This window comes from Falco punctatus (assembly GCF_963210335.1).
Source record: "Falco punctatus genome assembly, chromosome: 8".
Classification (NCBI taxonomy): Eukaryota; Metazoa; Chordata; class Aves; order Falconiformes; family Falconidae; genus Falco; species Falco punctatus.
Genome location: NC_137588.1, coordinates 17,594,923 through 17,617,519, shown reverse-complemented (window position 1 = coordinate 17,617,519; position 22,597 = coordinate 17,594,923). Strand labels below are relative to the sequence as shown.

Genomic DNA, 22,597 nt, shown 5'->3' with positions numbered 1-22,597 from the left:
AGATCTTTATAGTTGGACAGATCATGTGTTTGCACCTGTCATAGAGCATCTGGGTACTGCTTTACGGTATGTGGATCATCACATTGCTAATGCCTGTAAGACAATATAATTCCATCAGCAGGAACACGTGTCATTTCTCCTTAGTCACTGCCGAGGTTAGAGGCACTTTTAGAACAGGGTGTTGGTTATCTAGTAAAGTTATCTCAGGGGTTTGCATCGGGTTTTATGGAAGAGAGGGTGTTTTAATAGTGTGTAGACTGGCAAAGTGAAGTATCCTTTAAAATTATTTGACCTCTTTAAATTGCATCAAAAAATTATGTTAATCCAGCCTTGTACTACCATCATGACCACCATACACATCTACTGTCTAGCAAACAAGGTTTTTCTACCCTCTTCAGTGGCCACATGGACCTAGATTTTGTGCTTTTAACCCCATTAACAGAATTCTGGAATGAAGTAAACTCAAAGGCACAGAAGGCAGAAATACAACTTAGCCAGAGTAAGGCTTAGCAATAGGTCAATAAAGAACTATGCTATGTCTTGCCTTTTGCACCTTGACAACTCATTCTGTCTGACCATCATCATCTAAACAAGATAACTCTCTCTGCACCCATACGAAGTTCCTTTATTAGCACAGTATGTATTTTTATGCATATACTTTTAATGCTACTTCCCCCCAGTTTTGATGATTCTAACATAGATGAGAATTAGACACCAGTCTCATTGGCAGGATGATTAGCTGTTGACTGGGAATGTTGCAGTGTGCGGGTATCTGACAGCATCTCACAATGCTGATCAGTACCATATGATGCGGATATATATTTACATTTCAGCACTGATCTTTACCCATTCAGATCAGATTCTGATGTACAAAAAGTGTTATCATATGTCTTAGCATAAACATTACAAAACCTAAGAATAAAAAAATAATCAGTCTTGCAAGAACGAATCAAAACCTTACCACTAATATGAGCCTCAAAGGTTGCAGCACTACCCTCCAGTGCCACAACACTTTGTAACGGCTGCGTAAATGTTGGTGCTTTTGTCGTCATCTTGACAGGCACTCTGAAAGCAACAAAAACATAATTAGATATCAATGATGAAATTGTTATTATACACACATCCTTGCTAGATTTTAGGAATACTTGTAATTATTTTCATAATAATTTACTCTTATCAGTTTAAAATCACATTGACCTGGTGAAATGTGAAAACTGTAGGTTTTGACAAAGTTGTAGCAAATTACTCTTGGGGGACACTTGGTTGAGTTGGATTTGAAACATATTTAGTGAAGCTGTGATTTGGCATTACAAGTATGCAGCATGAGACAAAGTTCTGCTTGAGTCACTACATGACCTTGTGCAGGTCATCTACCCCCTATTTGTCCATTATTTGTCCATGTCCTTTACTGAAAGAGAAAATAATCTCCATGTAAACATTTTTTTAAATTATTTGAAAATACTTTTTAGTGCAAAGCATTTGAATTCTCCAATGGGAAGACAACTAGGTCAATAAGTAGCAACTGAAAAAAAAAAGTGAAGGTTTACAATCTAATGCCAAGAGGCTTTTTTTACAAGTAGTCTGGAAGTAGTGAATAATTTCATTTTACACAGAAGCATATTGGCATTAAAAATGCAGATAAAATTCTACTCTTTCTTAGAGAGTATCTTAGTGGAATTTTGAATATGGGAAGACAGCCACTGTCGAAATGTGAGCTAGGATATAAGGTAGCCACTGACACTGATGGTTTGAACAACTGCAGATCCATGTGAAACCTTAAAGAAAAAGTTTGCTTTCTCTTCCTATGCCACAAAATCCTACTTTGAAATTGCACGCTACCGCTAGAAAAGCTTCTGTATCATGAATATTTTATATTTGCATGAACATATTTATTTACTGATGTTGAACTGTGCAGGTTTTTTAAATGTGGTTAGTATCTTCTTAATAGTATCATACATCTATTTAAGTTAGATTTTTTTCTCAATAAAAATTCCCCTGAGAGCATCTAGATTTTACTAAACAAGGGCTTACCCCACAATCTTTTCAAGTCAATCTCACTCACATATTTACTATTGTTTACTTTGGCTTTTATACCTTATATTTTATGACAGTCCCAGGCTTAACCTAAAAATTAATGAGAAAGTGAAGTTTCTTTCACTATGAGCCAAATTTATGCTACCTTTGAAAGCAGCGCAAATTCTTCATGATGTGAGTTCCTTCACTGAAATCAGTGCCTGATACCCACATAACAATAACTGCATGAGGGCAGAACTGAATATTGTATTGGGATTTTGAGCTCCTTTTTATTGTCTTTATGGGTTATCTAAATACTTGTTCCAGCTTGACAGAGGAACAGCCTTTTAACAAAGCTTTTCAGCTTTGAAGGTGAGAGGAAATGAGTTCAAATTAGAAAGAAATGACCAACTTTTCATTCTAACACAACACCAGTTTTCTGAAAGGAAGATGAAGACAAATATGTCTCACCTATTTCACTAAAATCTACTTCAGTTAGAATTATGTTTGGAAGCTCAACTAGAATATATGGAAATAATCTTACAATATAATAAAACATTATGAAAGCTTATATATGTAATTTCCTGACTTCAGAATAGATTGGAAATAATCTAATTAAGTAGAATTGTCATTGAGTTCACACTAGGTTTATGTATTTCACTATCTAGCCAAATTTTGGTGATGAAGATCTGATCCTATAAGGCTTTTTGTATAATTAGAATTGAAAGTATGCATCTGAAATGTCATGTTCCAGAAATAACCTTCCTGGCTATGAATGACAGCAGACAAGTGTTCCAGAGCTGCCATGTAATTGATACCTTAGCAGTTGATTCCCTTAAAAAGTCATCAGCGTTAAGCTGATACCATGTGCATTTTATCAGAGCTATTCTTGGAGCTTCTCAGTTTATCTCTCAGTAGCATAACCTTGAACACTCCCCACAGAAAGGAGTTTTTAAGTTAAGCATATGTTTCCACGCACTTTTCAAATCTTAATTTATATAGTCATTAACAATAAATATACCGAGAAAACTTTTTGCTGTTATCAAGACTTACTTCCAGAAATATAAGACATAATCTTGCCAGAGAATTTAAGTGCTCCATGTCTATCCAGTGAAAACTATACCCCCTCTGCAGGCAAATTTATAAATAATAGAATATATCAGGAGATTATTAATGACTGATAAAATACTTATTACACCAGCAGAAACATGCTACTAACCTGATCTCTCAAAGTGCCTGTAAGAGTGGGCTAAGCCCAACGAAATCTTCTTGAACGACGTCCTTATCCAGAGTAAGATTTTTTCAGTCAATCCCAGCATGAGAATTGTAGAGCCTCTAATCATAAAAACAAAACTACACAGTCTTGACAGTGTAGTTTTGTTTTTTTGCAATCCCTACACCCGAGGCGAGGCGGGGAATGCACGACTGCTCAGAAGTGCTAACATAGTTGTTTTGCTTTATATACCCCAGCTCTGCTGACAGGTCTGCCTCATCATGTCAGTGCCAGTTCTGATTGGCTTCCTAAAAGAAAGTGTCTTGTGAGAGGGGATCCACTCTGTGTAACCATACACCACCTGTTGGTTTGATTGACAATGATAATTTTGGAAGCACAAAAGGGATTCACTGAGGAGACATCATCTGTTCCAAAGTTTTTGATTTATAGTTCAATTTCATTTATACTGTGTAGTTTACAAGCCATTGCAAATTTCCCAAGTCATAAGCAGAAGTTGAAGAAAGTAATAAAGAAGTGTTTTATATGGACAACTCAGAAGTAGTCATATCAGTGAGATTCAGCCTTTCTTTCATTACAAAACATCCAAGAAGCTACCAAATGCATCTGTCAATCACAAGACTAAATAAGTAAGCTGAGCTCAGACATGTGCCCAAACACTATTAGAATACACTGCTTTTTTTTTTTTTTTTTCCATACCTTTGAATTCTAGAATTGTATTTGGTAATATATAGATTTGGCACTCTGCTGGGGTTTTTTTCCTTCACAATTTTTCTGTTGGATGTTCCAAGCAGTAAATCTTAAAACCAGTACCAGACAAAGTGCAGAAATACAAATTTTATGAGAGTAAATTAACACGGACAACTACTGTAATTTCTAAAAAAATCAGAATTTAAGTCTAATGTCCTTTTTCTAGACCTGTGGAGTCCTTGTGAAGATCACAGAGTTAACCATCCACAGAACAGCATATTAGTTTGTGAACTTCCACTAGCCCAGCTTCCTCACTCTATGCAGCTAATTGTACCATTAGATTGGTTACCTCTGAAACAGAGGCCAGAGTTCAGAATCACAGAATGTTCAGGGTTGGAAGGGACCTCTGGAGATCATCTAGTCCAACCCCCTGCTAAAGCAGGTTCTTCTAGAGCAGGTTGCAATTCAGCATTAGAACGCTACTCTCATTTATAGCCAGAATGGAACATGTTTTGCCACACCACATCTGCCTGTTTCTATCGACACCTTCTTACCTAAATATCCTTTTCCTTCCCTAAGAAGTGGAATATATGTATATAATGGATGCCTAGCAAACTCTTTGAGCACATAACTAGCTCATAAGACTACTGAGGTGCTTGAAGTCAAGCATGCGCTTATCTTTTCTGGTAAATGGAGGACTTCAGTCTGCTATTACCAAGATCCACATTGAAAAGGATCTCCCAGAGGTTACCTAGAGAAGTAAAAACAGGTTGGAGTTTTGTACTATCAGCTGCACTTGTATCTGGAAACAACCTGAAGGAAACCTCCAGCATGAGCTCCAGATAACACCAAGGAGAGAGAATACCACCACTATGATTCATGCAAGGGGATACTATATTATAGTTTGCAGATCTGAAATAAATGAGAAAGGACATATTGCTGTGATCTCATAAAATAACTTCAGAAATTTGATTTGCCCTTAATTTATCCATCCCATAAGATACCAACTTTATGGCTATTCTTGGCATGCAGCAGTTACAACAGCAACAGAAATTAGAACAGTCTCTACACTAGTACTATCTGGACTCTCACAGAGTTTGAAAGTCAGAGTACTACGGCTAATTTTTAACTTTTTGTTGTGAACAGATGTCAGACATCTCTCTGTATAAGAGTATAATAATAAATACAACTCTACGCATTAGCGTAGAGAACAAGTTAGCTTCTACTAAAAGACACAAAATGTCCAAAGAGATCTATGAAAAAGGTATCTGTTTTCTGTTTCTAAACAGAGACTTACTAAATTGGCAGATGCCTTTTTTATTCTGTGGTTGAACACTCCAATATTCAGCGAAAAATTAAACTTGGAGAAAGAACACAGGCTAGTATCTGCAGCTCACGCACAGCTAGCTTAATGATGACGTCTAAGTCAAATGAACAATGAAAAAGTTTATGAACATGTGATAATTTCTAATTGACAGAAATGTGCAAACTGTCGCTTTTCAAGTTATGAGATGGCTAGAAGTTCAAATTTTTCTATTTCAATCAAGTTAACAACAGTTGGTGACAACAATAGAAAGTTACAAGGAAAAATGTTGCTGCATTCAAATACATAAAGCAAATATATTGTATTTTTAAATGTATGTACCTTCCCACTTATTTTTTTTCAGAAGTTTTACATTTGCTTTTGATCACTATTAAATCTACTTCCAACAGAAATTTGTACCTTCTCAACTTTTTCTTTTGCTGGTGAATTCAGAAATGAAATTGAACAGTGCAGTATTTCTCAGGGAAATACAATTACTTAACATCACATGTCTTCTGCTAAGAGTGACTATGAGCCCAGTGTGATTTCTACATGTTTAGTTACACAGTGTAGCCACAATAAAAAAGAAGGATGATTTCAGTTCTATTATTGTGCAGCAAAGACACTGCTGGTAAAAACAGTATTATTTCTTTGCTCTAAGATCAAAAAAAGTCAGATCCAGATAATGACAAAGACATTTTTTTTTCAGGCAGACATACAAATTGGTGATTATTATGGAAATTTCAGCATTTGCTTCAGTCTGCTACTGAAGTATATACATTGCCAACATTACTATAGTACACATATCACATCATTTACCAACAATACATTTAAGAAACAGCAGATAAACTTCAACGCAATGCAACATTGTGGTGTGGGTACCATCAACCTCTTTGTATGTGATTCACTTCGATTAATTCTAATAATGCTATCAACTTGATGAGTGGAGTTGCACAAAAATAACAATTACTTAAGTAGGCCCATATGAAGATGCCTTGAAAGCTGAAGACTCTAGTCAGAGCTTAAAGATAGTTTCATTGTTTCTTGAACACTGAAAGTTTCAAACTGCCGTTTAGGCACATTTTCAATGTGCTTTTTCAAAGTAGAATTTCCTGATTTGTTTCTTTAAAAAACATTTTTTCATTATTTGTCAAACAGTAGTCATATACTATGTGCTGTAGCAGCACAGCCAATATAGCATAAACCCTGCTTTCTTCCCTAGTCTCTTGATCTATCTACACATGCTAATTTGCAAACTGCAAAAGAATGTCTCTCGCATTTCCTTCCTCACTTCCATTTTCCCTCACTCCCTGCATTCTTTGTCCTGTTCTTTCTTATACAATGTCTGTTATATCTCCTCTCATATGCTATTTTCATTTTGCACTTTCTCCTAACCAAATATGCAGAACCAAGGGAGTAATGAAATAAATAATTTGATCACTTTAAATAAAACTTCTCACTGGTAAAGATGCCGTCCTAAAACTTTACAGAACTGACAAAACACAACCCAAAACATATTCTGGTATTATATCCTTGCTGAATTTCCAGTTTTCTAAAGTCTACTTTTGAAAAAAAATTTGCTTTACCTCCTCCCACCCACTTTTCTTTAAACTTAGAAATATCTAAAGAATTATTAACTGTTAAACCATTAAATCCTGACCTGAAATTAAAAAGCATTTCCACCACCTTCATCAACTCCCCCTTCTCTGCAAACACTATAAACAGTAATTTGTAATGAAACCTTTAGAACCTTAAATAAAAGCTATAAAATGCATTATATTCACAAGAATATCCACACTTGTGTGCTGCTGCTGTCTTCTGAGAAACCGCAGCATTTTCAAATGCTAACGTCTCTTATCTGAGCTATTGCAGCTGATTATGCAAGATATATTAATCTTTTTCAATACAAACTAAAACTTGCTTGCAGAAAATTGTTTGTTACTGAAGAAGGCACTACCAGTTGCTCCCAAAGCAGAAAAGATAACTAAGGCACTAAGCAATTTCTGAAACAACTTTAGCTATTCCACATATGAACAATTTACTGGGAATTGTGACTAGATCTGAACGAGTGCAGAATAGTTATCAGGGTCCATATTCACTAACTTCATGTTGATAGTTATCACTCATATCATCTCCTTGGAAATATCTAAGGAAAAGTTTTAGAGACATCACTTTTCCCAAGTTTTCCTTGTATATTATTTCTTTATACATCATCCCTGCACATTTATGTATGTGGAAAAAGAAAGGAATAAAAACATTACTCACTCAGCACCTCACCTTAGAAACCATGGCCCTATCAACAAAACCTGGATCCTGAGTAAAGAATGTGTTTCTAACTGTTCCACTTCCTTCCACAAAACAATAATTAATATCATAATACTGGGGACAAATTTTAACCAACATTGACATAGTCCTTAGAATTTAATAGATACATACATTCCATCAAATTTTGCAGACCTTTTAACAAATTCTTAGGTATCTACGACTTATAAAATGAAAAGACAAATATACTCACCACATTTCAGAATGGAACCATTCCCTGGGAACACATGGAACAACAGCTGTGTTCCTCATCGGCTAAAGAAGGTTGTTGTTGGGTTTTGTTGTTTATCTGTTTATAAATACCATTTTCAACTATTTTGTAAGAAAACCATAAGTAAGAACAGACATACAGGTTCCTGTTTTGCCTTATCTATTATTTAGAAAAGCATTAACACATTTGTGTATTTTTTTTTTTTTTTTTTTTTAAGTAAAGCTGTGTTTGGTGAATCAAGAGGGAAAAAAAGCCCACCTCAAATATTAAAGTTCAAGTTGTTCTTACAGGTTGACAATCAAGAGGAAAAGCAAGAACCCCTAATGCCTTCAATTTGCTGAGGAATCAAGATCAGCAGGCATTGAATTCTACACTTCTATTTTTACAGAAAGGATTTTTAAATAGGAAATCTTATATGCCATACTTACAGATTCCAGCTGATACAAGAACATACATTTTAGAGATTTTTTTACTTTGGGGGGGGGGGATTGTCTGATACTTACTTTGTCAGTTCTATGAATGTGACTGCAGTTAGAAACAACATTTTCTGTGGCATTGTCTCTGAAATCTTTAGATTTATAAACAACATGTACAAAGTCAGCAGAAAGGTGATTTTATGGAGTCCACAAAATATTTAATATTTTTTCCATTCCATTTTGGAAAAAACTGAGAGCGAGAGGGTAAATAAGCAGATCGTGAACCTCAGTCCTCAGCTACTATATTTATGTGCACATATACACAGCCTTCTGACTCTTCTGTGGGCAGGATGCCATTGACTTTTCCATAATGTCAAGCAAGTGACTTATGTGATCAGGTGAAGACATGTACATGACATTTTTTTTCAGCTCATTTCCTCTCTATGCATTTACTTTAGTTTAAAGATAAATTTAAGTTTCTACCAGCCAACCTGCACCTTGCTGGGGATAAATGCTTAATGTTTTGGTATTATTATTTAAGTAACTCTCAATTTCAGTCCCAGTTTTGCACAGATGACAACTACCTGGATGCAGCCCAAAGATGCAGCACGGCTTAAACCCCTGTCTGCTCTATGTGAGAAGTGAGAGTGCATTGCTGTGGTATACAAACCCAGTGTAGGCCTAACCAATGTGTCTATAAAGAATGACAAAATGTTGCACAATAGGCAGTTGCACAATACACATGTACCTGTGGTATTGGCCAAGCCATATGCGGTGCACTAAAACTGAAGTCTAAGTAGCATGAATCATTTGCTATGCAGGACTGTGAAAATCTGAATCAGAAGGAGCAAGCTGAAGAACAGTTATTTCCAAGTCTAACTAGATGTTCTGTTGGTTATTGTGCCAGTCAAACAGCCATCCCAAATGGAGCTTTTTCTGAACTATTTTTTTCAATGCTGCAAATAGATGACACTATGAAAATCCTCCTCTTTCTCTGCAAGGAGCTTTGCAGTGAAGTGAAAAGACACCTAGACTCTGAATTCAAGACACGGAGACAAAAATTTCATCATATTGCTATGACTGCCCTACAATCCAAAAGATTCTATTTCAGTTCAGGTTTTCTTTGTACCTTGAATGGGTTCTGTGGGTCTTGAAGAGTTGTGTCATTGGGAAATCCTTAGTTAAACTAAGGATGTACTCTGAAAGTAGTGTGGATATCACTACATAGTCTGCTCCTTGGATTACATGGACTGTAATGACTTGCATCAACTGGAAATGGACTGCTTTGTCACACTAATCCAAGCCTGAAAGCAGAAGCAAAATCACATTGTCTTAAAAAAACTCTCTCTTCCTTGAAGACATTCTTTGTACTAAGCATGCATTAGACAGGATTTACTATTATTAGTAACCACTCCTTTTGATGCCATGTCTCCTCAAAATACCTCTAAAGCTGTCAGAAATAAGGTAATGAACACTGTTATTTGGTAAACTGGAGAAATCTGTAGTTACAAAATCATTTTAAGCCCTCATTTGTTTGTGTCTGAATTTTCTATATAAGCTAGTGGGAAGAACTGCTGATGGAATTGATGGTGTTGATGGAATTTGTACAAGAATAAAACAGTGGGTACTGATGAATCACTAACAAGATCTGTAATTTTAAAGGCTAATATCTCTCTTTTCCATCATCACCTTCTATTAGATTTGTCAAACAAACCATAACAAAACTACAAGAAATTAGAAGTCACTGTCTAATAAATGCTGTGCACAAGTGAATTTTATTAATGATTTATTTATAAAGAAAAAATATAAATTGTAACCTACATATAAATTGAACAGCACTCAAAGATTCATCTTCTCACCCATGGCCAATACCTACTAATGGACACAGCAAACAACATGAACACATTCGCCAACTGGGCATCTCGCAATTAGTCCATCTTCCGATCCTCTGCAGCAGGTGGAAGAACTGGAGCACGTACCACATTGAAGTTAATCTCTTGTAGCCTCTCAAGTTCAAGATACACTCCTTGAAGCCACAGTTTCTCTTTAAACCTGTATTAAAACAGTCAGTTAATATAGCCAATATTTTTAATGGTGGCAGCTGCAGCATCCCCTTTCATAAGCGACAATGTGGTGGTTGGCATAGACTGTTCTCTGTAGTCTTGAGACAATGTAAGATTAGACATCAAATAAAGAGTGATTCCAGACAGAACATAAAGCATCCTAAAACTCATCTTACTGACAGTAACAAATAACCAGAGGGTACTTTAGTTATAAAGAGCAGAAGAGTTGAGAAAAATGAGGAGAAATTTGACCTTTCTGTATGATCTATATGTTTTAATCATACTGAATTCTCTACTTGTCCTAAGTAAAACTAATGTCCTCTTGCATTTGATTTTTTTGCTTTGGAATATCTGTCATCTCACAGCAATACAGAAAAAACCTGAACAAAATATATGGGATCAATGCTTGATCAGCTGGACATGAAGGAAAGTGTGCAGGCAGCTTATGATTAAATACAGTTTTTGAATCAACATACATGATAATTTTCCTTCCCTTTTACATGTTGTTCTACATCTAGACAGACAAACCTCAAGAACATAAAGACAAAAGAACACTGCTCTTTCTTTTTTTCTATGGGTTTTTGCCATAGAATTCACTATGTATGAAAAGTTCAGAAAATATTCAGACACTTTTAAGCAACAAATACATTTTTATGTGACTAGTGTAAACATTTTGAGCAGACTGTGAAAGACTAGCCTGACAGCAATCCCACAGATTCTCAACCACTTTCCCAGGTCACATTAACAATCACTTCTTTAAAGCCATGAGATTCCTGGAGTCTCTAGTCCATTACATTCCTCCACATACTTTCTAGAAAGAAAGCTATTTTACTGTATCATCGTGAAACCATCTTTTCACCATAAAACAGTCTTCCCCATTTCAGAGTTGTGTAATGGATTTTATCAATAGAATTGTTCAGGTATTTTCTATTGAAAACTTTCGATGGCAAGTCTTATTTTTATGTCCACAACATCTTCCTAAACCCCACCTACATCCCTACATAGCCTCATCTTGTCTGAGTCTTCCAGTAAACGGTGAACTTATAGTAAGCCAGATCTGTAACAGTCACAGGGTATAAAAACTCTCTCATGCCCAAATATATTACTCAACAAAAGACAGACAGTTCTAGCACCATAAATCTGAGTAGGCTCATAGCCTAAATGCAGGAGGCAAGATTTAACCCTGCACAACAAGTCACCACAAGGACTACTGACTTCATGTTTCTCATTTAGTCTTCTGAAATTGCAGTGGGAAGTTTTTTCATCCTTAATCAGTTAATAAACAATGACTGTTCCTGTGCTATTAGGACTGCTACTTACTCTTCTAAATAAAATGCCTGCCTATTAGAAAACTTTGTTTACATATAATGTTACTAAAACTTCATGTTCATGTAGTTCTACCAGTTTGAACTTCTGGAATACTTTCTGTGTTTGAGCTATTCAGTCTTACTTTAATATCTAGATTAAGATACCTAGATTTTAAAAAAAAATATTTCACTAAATACTTTATTGCACAAATTGCATTTTCTACTGCATTACAAGGTTTTTTTCATCTAACAGAACTGCGTATCTTCTGATGAAGAATTAAGTGTAAAAGATAGTCATACATGCATTTAATTTCCATTATGCAAAAATTCATAGGATTAGGAAGAGTGATGTGTGCTTTCTAAATTAAGGTACTTATAGCACTTGGAATGTTACAAGACACAGCACAGAGTAAGCTGTAAATTACCTTACTGGGAGATGTTTAGCCACTGGCCTTTGATCTTGCACACAATGTATGTCATGGGCTTGTACTAGCTCAGCTGTGGTGACAGTCACTTCTTCTGAAAAGTATCCATCTTCCCATTCTGACTTAGCCTGAGTTACAGCAGAAATTTCTGGGGTTTTATTTTTCTCTGAAACAAAATGTGCATTAGTGGAAACAAGGTACTCCTTTAATATGGCAACAACATGCCTAAAAAACATGCAATGCAGCTGGCAGGATGAATCACCTATCACTGTTACGAAAGCAGAACAGCATGCTTTTCCAATTTCATTGCTGGCAACACAGATATATTTCCCAGTATCAGCAAGGACCACATTTCTTTTTAAAAGGTAATAGGTATCTCCTAATTTCTCAATCTGTAAAACAGTAGAATGCACATAGGAGATTATTAGTAGCATAAAGCAAAATACCTTGCTCTCAATAAATACTCAAGAACATTAGAACATACACTAATGTCTCCAGATACCACTTGGTTATCATCCTTTGTCCAGCAGACATGTGGTTTGGGATTTCCATGTATAGTGCAATGCAGGATTAAATCTTCTCCTTCTTGTAGAGTTGTATGTCCAAATTTTTGTATGAAGTTTGGGTGCTTTCCTTGTACTGGAAAAAAAATTATTCACTGTATTTAAAAAAACACAACTAAAAAAACTGAAAAAAAAAATCCACTCTCATAATTATAAAGTTCACCACATTGCATGACAAGGAACCTTTATTGATGCCTGGAACTCAAGATAACTTGTTTGCCAGACAGTTAGTAGACAGACATAATTTATCTATATACTATAAAGTCTGTTGAAATGCACGGATATTAAGCATCCAAGAATTTCATGCATCGGTACAGTAATATTAGTTCCACGTTAATATTGAAGAATCATGTTCTTTGTGTAGGTAGTAGGCAAGTCTGTGTGGATTGTGTTTCAGAGAAAGGTGGAAGAGTAAATATTCCACACAAATATAAAGTGACATATTCAAGAGAACAAACTTTTGCATTTAGTGCCTTGATGTACGTCATGCTCTTTCTTCACTTTTTTTCCCCTATCCTTCTACTCAAAAAAAGTTATTGAAAAAATTTAAAAAAAGATTTATCTATATTTGCAACAATGATGAGGGCCAGAATATGGCCTCTGTACCACTTTGATCAAGATCATTATTTTGGCCATCATTAATACTGAAACGATGTACTATCAGATCATCCAGTACAAACCTGATTCAGATCAAGGATGGGCTAGTAATTGCATTTCTACTTCAACAATCGAGCACGTGAGATTCAGTTTGTGCTGGCTTCGTGCCAGCTGCGGGAGGACAGATGACACCTGAGCCAGTACAAGGCCTAGCTAATACAAATACATCAGCATCCGTTTGCACTGAATCAAAGCATTGCTTCATGTGACATACAACTTAATGAGCTGTAAATCTGGATTTACTGGATCACTGTATCACTTACTACCTGAAGTTCTACTTACATTCCACCTCCAGGGTCACAGCAAAATAGATGACAACCTCAGAACTCAGACTAAGTATTCTTGACACAGGGAATCCAAAGCAGAAGATGCTAACACAGGGAAGCACACACAGAGGCATATACTACAACAAAAATGAGCATTTCGCATTCCTATCACATAAAGAAAGTCTTCTTGTTCCTCTTTACTATGAATTATACCATGTGTCAAAAGTATTTAACAGTAATCACCAGCCTTCTTAGAAATGGAAATTTCTAAGAATTCTAATTTCTGATTTTTAATTACTGAAATGTGTGATAAATAACAGAGCGTGAAGCTGCTCTCAACTATGCCAGCACTACTCCATTCATTTAGGATGATTTTTTTTTCTTTATGCTATTGTGAAACAAAAATGAGTGTATCTCACAAAAGTGCCCAGCAACTTCTAAACCTAAATGTATTGAGCCCATGGCTATTTTTTGCCCAATATGTGGAACTGTGGAACTGTCAGCATGGTGATGCAGATGTTTTCACCCATTGTATTAATAAATCCACTGCTTAGGTGAGCTCTAATTTGCAACAAGCTTTCAAGCTTAGCTGCTTTTACATTCTTCCCATTTACTGTAGGACTGAGGCCACAACAGAAAGCAGAAATATGAGTTTTACTCTCTCATACTCTTGCTAAGCTAAGGTCTCCATTAGCCAATTCCAGCAGCTCAAACAACTCAGTTCTTAACTGTTGAAAGTTAGCACATGCAAGCTGTCACCACCATTGCACTGCATGCACCTGAAGCACAGACATTTGGGATCTACAGCTTCACTTCAAGTGAAAAAACCAAGTCCTGCCTCTTCTTTGCAGGCGGCTGCCAGTAAGTCACAAACAATGCATGATTAGCTTGTATTGGTGGAAAACATTAAGTGGCCATCAGCCACTCCTTATGATTTTTTTGGCTGGATTCAAATACTTGTGTGGTTTGTATTAACTTGTGAAGTCAGGCTGCATCTCATACCAGGATGGTTTTTGCCATTTAAAAAAAATGAAAATAATAATAATCTGAATGGAATGGTGATAATGATCAGACCACATCTTGATTTTGTATCAGTAAGTCAGCAGAACATAAAAATTAAAATTACCAGTTTGTAGAGAGCAAAGGGAAATGTGCAAGACACAGGTTAGAACTCAACAGTGCAACAAAATATGCTGCAAAAGGAGAGTTCCTCTTCTGACAGCAACCTTCAAAATACAATGGATGATTATATTTCACCAATGGTTTTCCCATTGTATCAACATGACTTGTCAGAATAAGCTAAGACAACTTGCCATTTAAAAATTATTTCTTGGCTGGACATCCTATGGACCACAAAGGTTAGAAGGAACAGATCTTTTTTCCTGCATTGTGGTGAAAAACATTTCACGTAGTCAGTGGTACTGAAATCCCCACTCCGATGGTTTCAGGTAAGAAGTTGGTCAAATATTAAATATTATGTGAGTTACTTGTAGGAACCAGTAGATTTCTGCTGTAAACTGTGGAACCAGAAAGGAAACCTCAGCAGTCTGCAGATGGAAAAAACACCTGCATCTGGCTTTATCACAGAGCATTCACCCCTGCCCCAAGTCTCTCTCACATACCAGTAAGTACCAGACCAAGCCAAATTGTTTTCAGCAGTCATTTCTTATTACTTTGCTTCACAGTTATTCTTAATCTATTTACTCTAGATATGTCATTTTCAATCTAATGTCTTGAAATGTGGTATTAGCGAGTTTATCAGCCTCCCTGATCTTCTCAAAAGATGTAGGGTAGACTGAGATTCACACCATGCTGCTCAGAGACTTTGGATTCGCTCAGCATTGCTCTAACTTAAGACACTGCACTTTATTGTTCAGAGACTTTGTCTCAGTGAAGCTCCTAAGAGTCAGAAGGAATTTTATTAAGCAATACAAAGTGGGTTTTGTGACCCAATTGATCTGAAATATCCATAATCCAGGGCTCCAGTCTCAAATACCATGGTGTAGCCTCATTAAAGAAGTCTGAGCAGTAATTCTTAAAGACACAGCTCCTTTGAGCCACAGAATATATACACACACAGAATTTCTAGCTTACCCTAGCAAGTCTCCAGAAGAAGGTCCAGAAACAGATATACCTTACCAGTCTTTTGAGAGGAAGCCACCTTCTCCATTGCAGTTCCAGCCACATCTGATCCAAAGCCAACCAGAGGAATGCCTCATCCTCCCTTTGCCTACTGACTCACAAATGGGCCCCCAGACAGGCTGCTTCTTTTGAAAAATTAAAATAATTAATCCCTTTCTCCTCCAAACTTACACACCTTGTGTAAATACACCTCCACCACTTTCTTAATGGGTGTCTGCATATGGGGAAGGAGGAAGGGTGGTTAGATTAGTAATATGCCAAAGTATAATATTTTTGTTGTAAAGCCAAAGAGATTGAGATTTAGATCTGCGCTTTAAGAGAGCAATCGGGCAGATATAAACATTTGGGGGTCTTGTAATAATTATAGGTTCAAACTGTGACTGTGACGAGGGATCTCGGCACTGTAAAACAAGAAAGTAGAACCAGAACAATACAAAATACATAGATTCATTACTTGCTTCTACAGTATGGTTAATAGAAGGAAAAATTGAAGTATCACAACATGAACTAACTGTAAAAAAAAATGGGGGGGTCAAGGGGGGAAGCATTACACTGAAACTATTGTTGAAACAGAATGAGTGTGGTTTTCTTTCAGAGAAATATTAATGTATCATGAGACTACATTCCTGTCACTTTCTTTTAAGATTATCTGAACAGAAAACAGCAGGAATTTTCCAGCAATTTTTTCTGAGCATTCATTACAGTCCTTAAATAAGGGGTATTTAAAACCAGTCTACCAACACAGCAGTAATCAGCATTGATTACACCTTTGTTTGCAAAGCAAAGCATTAAATCCAGGAGACTCACTATCCTGCTGTGTATCTGGTATCTCTAATCTCGCTGCCTTTTTTTAGTCTTGTTTCTTACAGCAATTAAAAACATGGCTGGTATCCACATACCCATCAAAAACATTGCATCTAAAACTATTTCTGATTTAAAGTGGATGCAATACCATACGCACAAAATCAAGTTTAGTTAATCTAAAATTTACGCAGAAATTCAAATTCTCAGAGAAAAGATTTAATAAAGAAAGGGATCACATGCTTCAACAATTTAAGATCTACAGGTGTGCTAAGGCAATTTCTGGCCTTATATTTATAACTTTTTGCATTTAATAACTGTAATATCTGACTATGAAAAAATGACAACACTCTCAAAAGTGACAAGGTGTTTGTTTTGACCTTTTCTTATTTCACAGTGTCTGTTACACAGTAATAGCATGAATGCCAAACTTGTCTGTTCTTGAAAGTAATAGTGTACTTAGATTTTGAAAGTTGGATTCATTCGCATCTCACTTTCTTCTCACAAGTCAAACTTGAAAGATTTTATTTAATGTTTAAGTAGGAACTCAATTCCAGGATTTAATCCAGTAAGCAGTAGGAAGCTTACTTTGCACAGATAATGTTTGAGTAAAAATGGAAGTGGATGTATTGGCACAGCAGCAAATCATAAGCCACTTCAGCTGCTTTTGAACTGAATAGCTAAACTGAGGCACAGTCTCCTTAGAAAGTCAGCTGACTTCCCTGGGTGCCAGGTAATCCATTGGGATCTTCCATATAAGGTTTAGACCCATAATAATTTTAATCAGGGTGTACAAAGAACTCCGCATTAATCAACCCTTGCCCAGTGGAATAATTTTGTCTTGGCATAGTTGAGGACAAGATCACCCCTGACCTAATTTTTTATGTGAGGCTGTGTTGAAATCTGGGTTACCTAATTTGTCAGTTAGAACAGTCATTTATGGTTCAATCTGAAAAATGAGCGTTAAACTCTCCAAGTTTGGCATTTCATTACCATTCTGCTTCTGTATTTTTGTAGGCAGAGGGCAGCTTTCCTTTAGCATCTTTCTAGATAGATTTGGCTTAGAAATATCCTTCTCCAGCCAATAAAATTGAGCACGGGTGCTGTTTCAACACCATATCGTAGCAGTGAACAGGGGCATCATGTCAATACAGCTTCCTCACCTGGAAAGCCTTCCTGGAGCATGTAATCCCAACTCAAGTCTCAAATAGCAATGCCTTGAAAAAGTCCATTAAGATAAACTACTCTTATGCCTTGTTCAGTATATGAACTACCAATAGTCCTTTCAAAATATGATGAAAAGGGAGAAAAATAGATAAGGAAAATACAAACTTTAGCAACAAAGGTCATTTCACAAACTATTTAAACCATAATTCAGAAGAAAAAAATAATCAGCACTGTATTGATTTTAAAAGTTTTTCTGCTAAGGGGGTAAAACATAAGTATACTTGGTAAGACATACACAGCATAATACATACTCAGAACTTTACCAAAGGTAGAATACGCTTGTTCATAGGCGTACACAGCACAGATTTGTAAATGTTGGAATAAAATTTACTCTGTCTGAGGCTTCTCTTTAACTCCTCCCTCTTAGAGGAAAGACTGACAGTCCTCCTTGTTATGCTTGGAACTGCGAATGTAAGCCAAACTCCAATAAAAGGCTGCATCACTGGCTGGTTTCTTACAGATAGTAATAAAAAATGGAATAAATCCAATTTGGATTCAAAGCTGCACCTCTTAAACAATTTTGTAAACTGGCCTTGTATTCTGGCTGTCAAATCTCAGGTAAAACAACTAACAGATTTCTCCCACTTGTTCTAAAGCCTATTAAATGAAGTTAACAGAAACTGATTTAATGCAAATGCATATGCAGGAGAAGTTCTGCATGTTTGCTCCCTTGTAATACCTGAAGAGCCTGGACGTACGGCAGGAAAAAAAATGTTCCCATAATCTCTGTACACTCATCCAGTAGCTCTGCATCTGTTTGTTGCCTTTTTAACTTGTAGAACTGATTATCATAAACAGCAAGTGGTCTTTCTGTAACTGCCAGCAAGCAATCAGATCCAACTACAAGTCTAAATCCAAGCTACCTCCAATTCCTGCTCTATGACATGATGAAAAGTCCCCATCTTTTCCTCCTGCTTTGATAGAACTACAAATAAGATTGGGACAAATTTTCCCAAGCAGGGGTGGAATCCTAGCTCTAGCCTGCTTTCTGGACAGAGACTCGCATCACAGTGTTATTTTGCTCAGCGAATGGGTCTCCTCCAACTAAAAAAGTCAAATGCATATCTCTGAACTCACACACTGGCTATATAAAAAAGACAGAACAATGATCATTCTAGCACTGAACTTTCTGTAGTTTTCAAGATGAAGGATCCACAAGCTGAAACAGAGATGCAGCTTTCAGCCCAGCATCTGTAGAACTACAATGACACTTACTGTCACAAGTCTTATCACAATTAAAGCTCAATTTAAAGGCCTAATTCTGGCAAGGCAAGGCAGAAGTGGAAAGAAAACATCTCTGCTTTCACTCTTGGGTTTTCTGCGTGCATATACTTCCTCAATGCTGAGGGAAAAAATGCCTGAAAACAATTACTTGAGTAACATATAAAGTTACTTAGAACATGTCAAAAGAACATCCGTGATTACTTTTAATTTTTGAATGATGGCAACTCTCACTAGAAAACAAGGATTGAAGGGCAGACATCATCTAGAAGACTCAATTTTCAAATAGAAAATTAGTATTATAAACAGGGTAAAGTTATCAAGCACTGGCAGCTCTGCAGCAGACAAAACCTTACAGCTTATAGGAGAGGCATTTTGTTTTGTGCTTGCCACAACACTGCTTAATGTACTGCTTATGCAAGTCAGCTTGCTCACCTAGTTTATTTGCTGTATATTTATAATAATCATAAAGTCATAAGGGCACAAAACCACTACATCGAATTTTATGAAAATTTAAGCATTCAAAATCATACTAATTATTAAAATTAGCTTTATTGTAAAATGGCAAGTACACTTCAGGGTTTTTTGTACCTGAGAGAATTCTTACAAATGAACATTTCTGGGATACAACTGGACTTAGAAACTTGTTCATAAGGGCAATTCCAATTTTAGTTAGAATTTACTTTGTTCCCTCATCTGCTCACCACCTCCTCCTTCCCCCTCTCGTATTGCTCCAAGGTTATATTCCCTTGAGAGCTTCTCCTGTTTCAAAGTTACAGGAATTTTAATAAAGCTGTAGTTAACTGGGCCAAAATACCTAAATGAGAGTCTTCAATCTCACTGAGTCCCGGCAATTTGCAATACGTATTCTGCTCATAGCATGCTACACAGTAACATGCTTACTTCATTTCGGCAAGTTATGCAAGGGAAAATAAATATTTCCTCTCTATAATTTTTCCATACCAACGCATCTGTAATATGAAAGCTGCAAACCAAAGATGCAGGAAAAAATAATGTAGCTGTTTGTCATTTTTTTTTTTTTTTGCTGTAGAAATACAAGTACTGGAGCTAAAGGATGAAGTTACATTTGAGGATATGTGAATGAAATCTTCCATGGGTATAGTTACGTGAATGTTACCAAATATTTAAGCAAACTACTACTTTAATGAAAAATGTATTTGTGGTTGTCCTTGTCAAGAATGAAATGCAATATGTAGATGAAGAAAATTCTAGTTCGGATTTACTGCTTTGAAGTTACAGGAGAATTTTATTTGATTGAAATAATTTTTTTTTTTTTTGGTATAAATACACTTTTTGCCAAATTTGGTTGATTCTGTTTGAAATCAGTGTGTTAACCATTTTAACCATGCACAAATACTCATCTCATAAACTATTATCTTTCTTGTCTTATACTAGCAATTTAGTGGATTATTAGGACTATTTATAACTTTAATTTTATAAGAAGGCAGAGAAAGTATCACAAGCATCTACCTAAGCAGATTGCTATGTTGGAATACTTCATTTTGTAAACATTTGGGAGTTTTGGTCTACTGTATGCTAGGTGCCACTTACACGAATCCAGATGATTCTGGTCAAATCTGTAGTGTAGATCACAACTCTATTGGAACTAATGCAACTTCCATTTGTGAAGACTATCTGCTGACATGAGATGGATTTAAATCTGATCTATGCCAGTGCAATCATAAATGGTACGATTTCTTTACTAAAAAGCTTTAGCCTACAAATAAATTTTTTGAAGAGTATATGAGAAAAACATAGTTGGAAATGACACATGCAATGTTTAAAAAAATTTCAACACCTTCCACACCCCCTCCGAAAAAAAGGCATATCATAAAAGACACCTTTAGCTGTGCACTCTACCTGGGTGTATCTTGACATTTAATACCTATAACAATTAAAACTGCTCCCAACACTTTGTAATGTCACTATTTTTAGAAAGCAAAACTCTGCCTCAGATTATAGAATCTTTGTAACTTTTTTATCTCAACATCACTGTAAGAAAGGAAAATAAGCACATAATACTGGTATTAAAGAAACAAGCAATATATCATGTGACATAAAAGTGGTTTGGTACAGATTGTGAAAGATGCAGTGTAAGAAAAGAAGTTCAATGTTGTCTTGGCATGTGAGGATTAAGTCCAGTGCAGTCAATATTGTACTTATTTTGTGAATAGCCAGTACATTAGTGATATGCTAATATAGATGACACACAGCATTATCCAGTCTATTCTTGTAATAGGTGGCCTGTTACCTTTTACGTCGAGAATGGCACTTGATGAGATAGTGCCGTTCAAATTTTTAGCTCGAACAACATAGAGGCCAGCATCTTTATCACACACCTTCTGAATGAACAAAGTATGCTTTGTCTCCTTTTGTAAAAACTTTAAGTGCTCATCAGCAGTCAGTTTCTGGCCCTTCTTGTACCTGAAGCAGAGAGTCAGTTTTCAAGTCAGATTTATATCACTGTATGCCAAGTAGATCTTCGCAAATTCTGACACTACACCGCCAGCAAGCAATAGAGTTCACTGCTGTGATCTCATCCCTCAGTTTCAAAGTTATACGTAAATATGGATGAATATTTAAAAAATTCAAATTGCTTGATAATACATTTTTAATACTAGAAAATAAGGTTCTGAAAATGGTTTTCAATGGACAAGTCACAGTTATCTCACTGCAGTATTGGAGAGAGTTGCACAAAGGCCTGAGCCCTCAGTTTGGTGCCGAAGCATTTTTGCTAGTAAGGTATTGAGTCAATCCACACTGAACTCATGAATAGGGTCTTCAGATGCATAAACAACCTACAAACTTTCTGAACTTGTGTCTTCAGTATAAAGAACAGTTCCTCCACCCCAGCTCACTTAACATTTATTCAGTTCACATTATCAAACGGGACAGGACAATGCATGAGGAGTTATTTCAGAGAACTGGTGTGATATTCTAACACTTAAGGTCTGTCACCATGCATTGGTATTGACTCCTTATTTACATATCGGAAGTGAGAGAAAATTCTGGCTCTTCCTGTCTTGTGATGTTTCAGCATAAGCTACATTTAACCTAACTCAAACACATAAATGCTTTTCCACACATATATCCAACAGGGTGTCTACACCAGTAAAAGAAATACATGGTATTAGTGTATTTTTAATTACAAACCCCCCATTTTTAAAATGTTTTCATAAATGCCCAACTTGCAAAACTGTTTTCAGTTAAAATATATTTTTAAAAGACCATATATCAACAGTATATATACGTTTGAGCTAAATTAGTGCTTTCTTATGCTAAAATAAAACTGAAGTTACCTCTTGTTTCACCAACAATACTCCTCAAATCATAGAATACCAGGATTTAGAACAAAGTAACTTTATTGATACCAAACACAGTATCAACACTGTGCAAGCACCAAAAGTGCAGTGTCCAGGTTTTTTCCCCAATGCCACAGAAGAAAATTCGGCTTACTAAACCCTAGTTTGCCTAATTCTTTACATGTGTAATAATAATCCTATCAGCAAAACATTTCCAGTAAGAGGCATATCTACTTTTAATACATTATAAGAAAGGCCTCCATTGTGAAAGTCCAATAGAGTAAGTGGGAAAATGGCAAACTGCATAAAATTTTAGGAAAATATGCCACCACAGAGGGCAAAATCTTCAAATTCTGCCCCTCTTTCTATCCCTATTCCCTTTGGTAGGGAACTTCTAAAAAGTCATCTTAAAATAT

The 22,597-nt window shown here is 36.0% G+C and overlaps 2 protein-coding genes across 39 annotated transcripts in view; both read right to left on the bottom strand.

The window, feature by feature from the left end:
- The window catches only part of LOC308068900 (titin-like), a 240,935-nt gene extending 237,534 nt beyond the window's left edge, over positions 1-3,401 (bottom strand). For 15 of the 38 annotated variants that reach the window (XM_080400320.1, XM_080400321.1, XM_080400322.1 and 12 more), the window contains exons 1-2: positions 3,233-3,395; positions 962-1,065 (exon numbers count right to left, since the gene is read on the bottom strand). In XM_080400320.1, the coding sequence (XP_080256446.1) occupies positions 962-1,052 (91 nt within the window). In that variant the 5' untranslated portion in view covers positions 1,053-1,065; positions 3,233-3,395. Of the gene's footprint in view, positions 1-961; positions 1,066-3,232 lie in introns of all 38 variants that reach the window. The other 23 variants (XM_080400334.1, XM_080400335.1, XM_080400336.1 and 20 more) reach the window with 5 other exon arrangements.
- Positions 3,402-3,585: 184 nt separating this feature from the next.
- The window catches only part of CCDC141 (coiled-coil domain containing 141), a 121,324-nt gene continuing 102,312 nt past the window's right edge, over positions 3,586-22,597 (bottom strand). The window contains exons 25-29 of the mRNA XM_080399189.1: positions 21,131-21,303; positions 12,466-12,620; positions 12,244-12,373; positions 11,982-12,147; positions 3,586-10,238 (exon numbers count right to left, since the gene is read on the bottom strand). Coding sequence (XP_080255315.1) covers positions 10,115-10,238; positions 11,982-12,147; positions 12,244-12,373; positions 12,466-12,620; positions 21,131-21,303 — 748 coding nt within the window. The 3' untranslated portion in view covers positions 3,586-10,114. The remainder of the gene's footprint in view (positions 10,239-11,981; positions 12,148-12,243; positions 12,374-12,465; positions 12,621-21,130; positions 21,304-22,597) is intronic.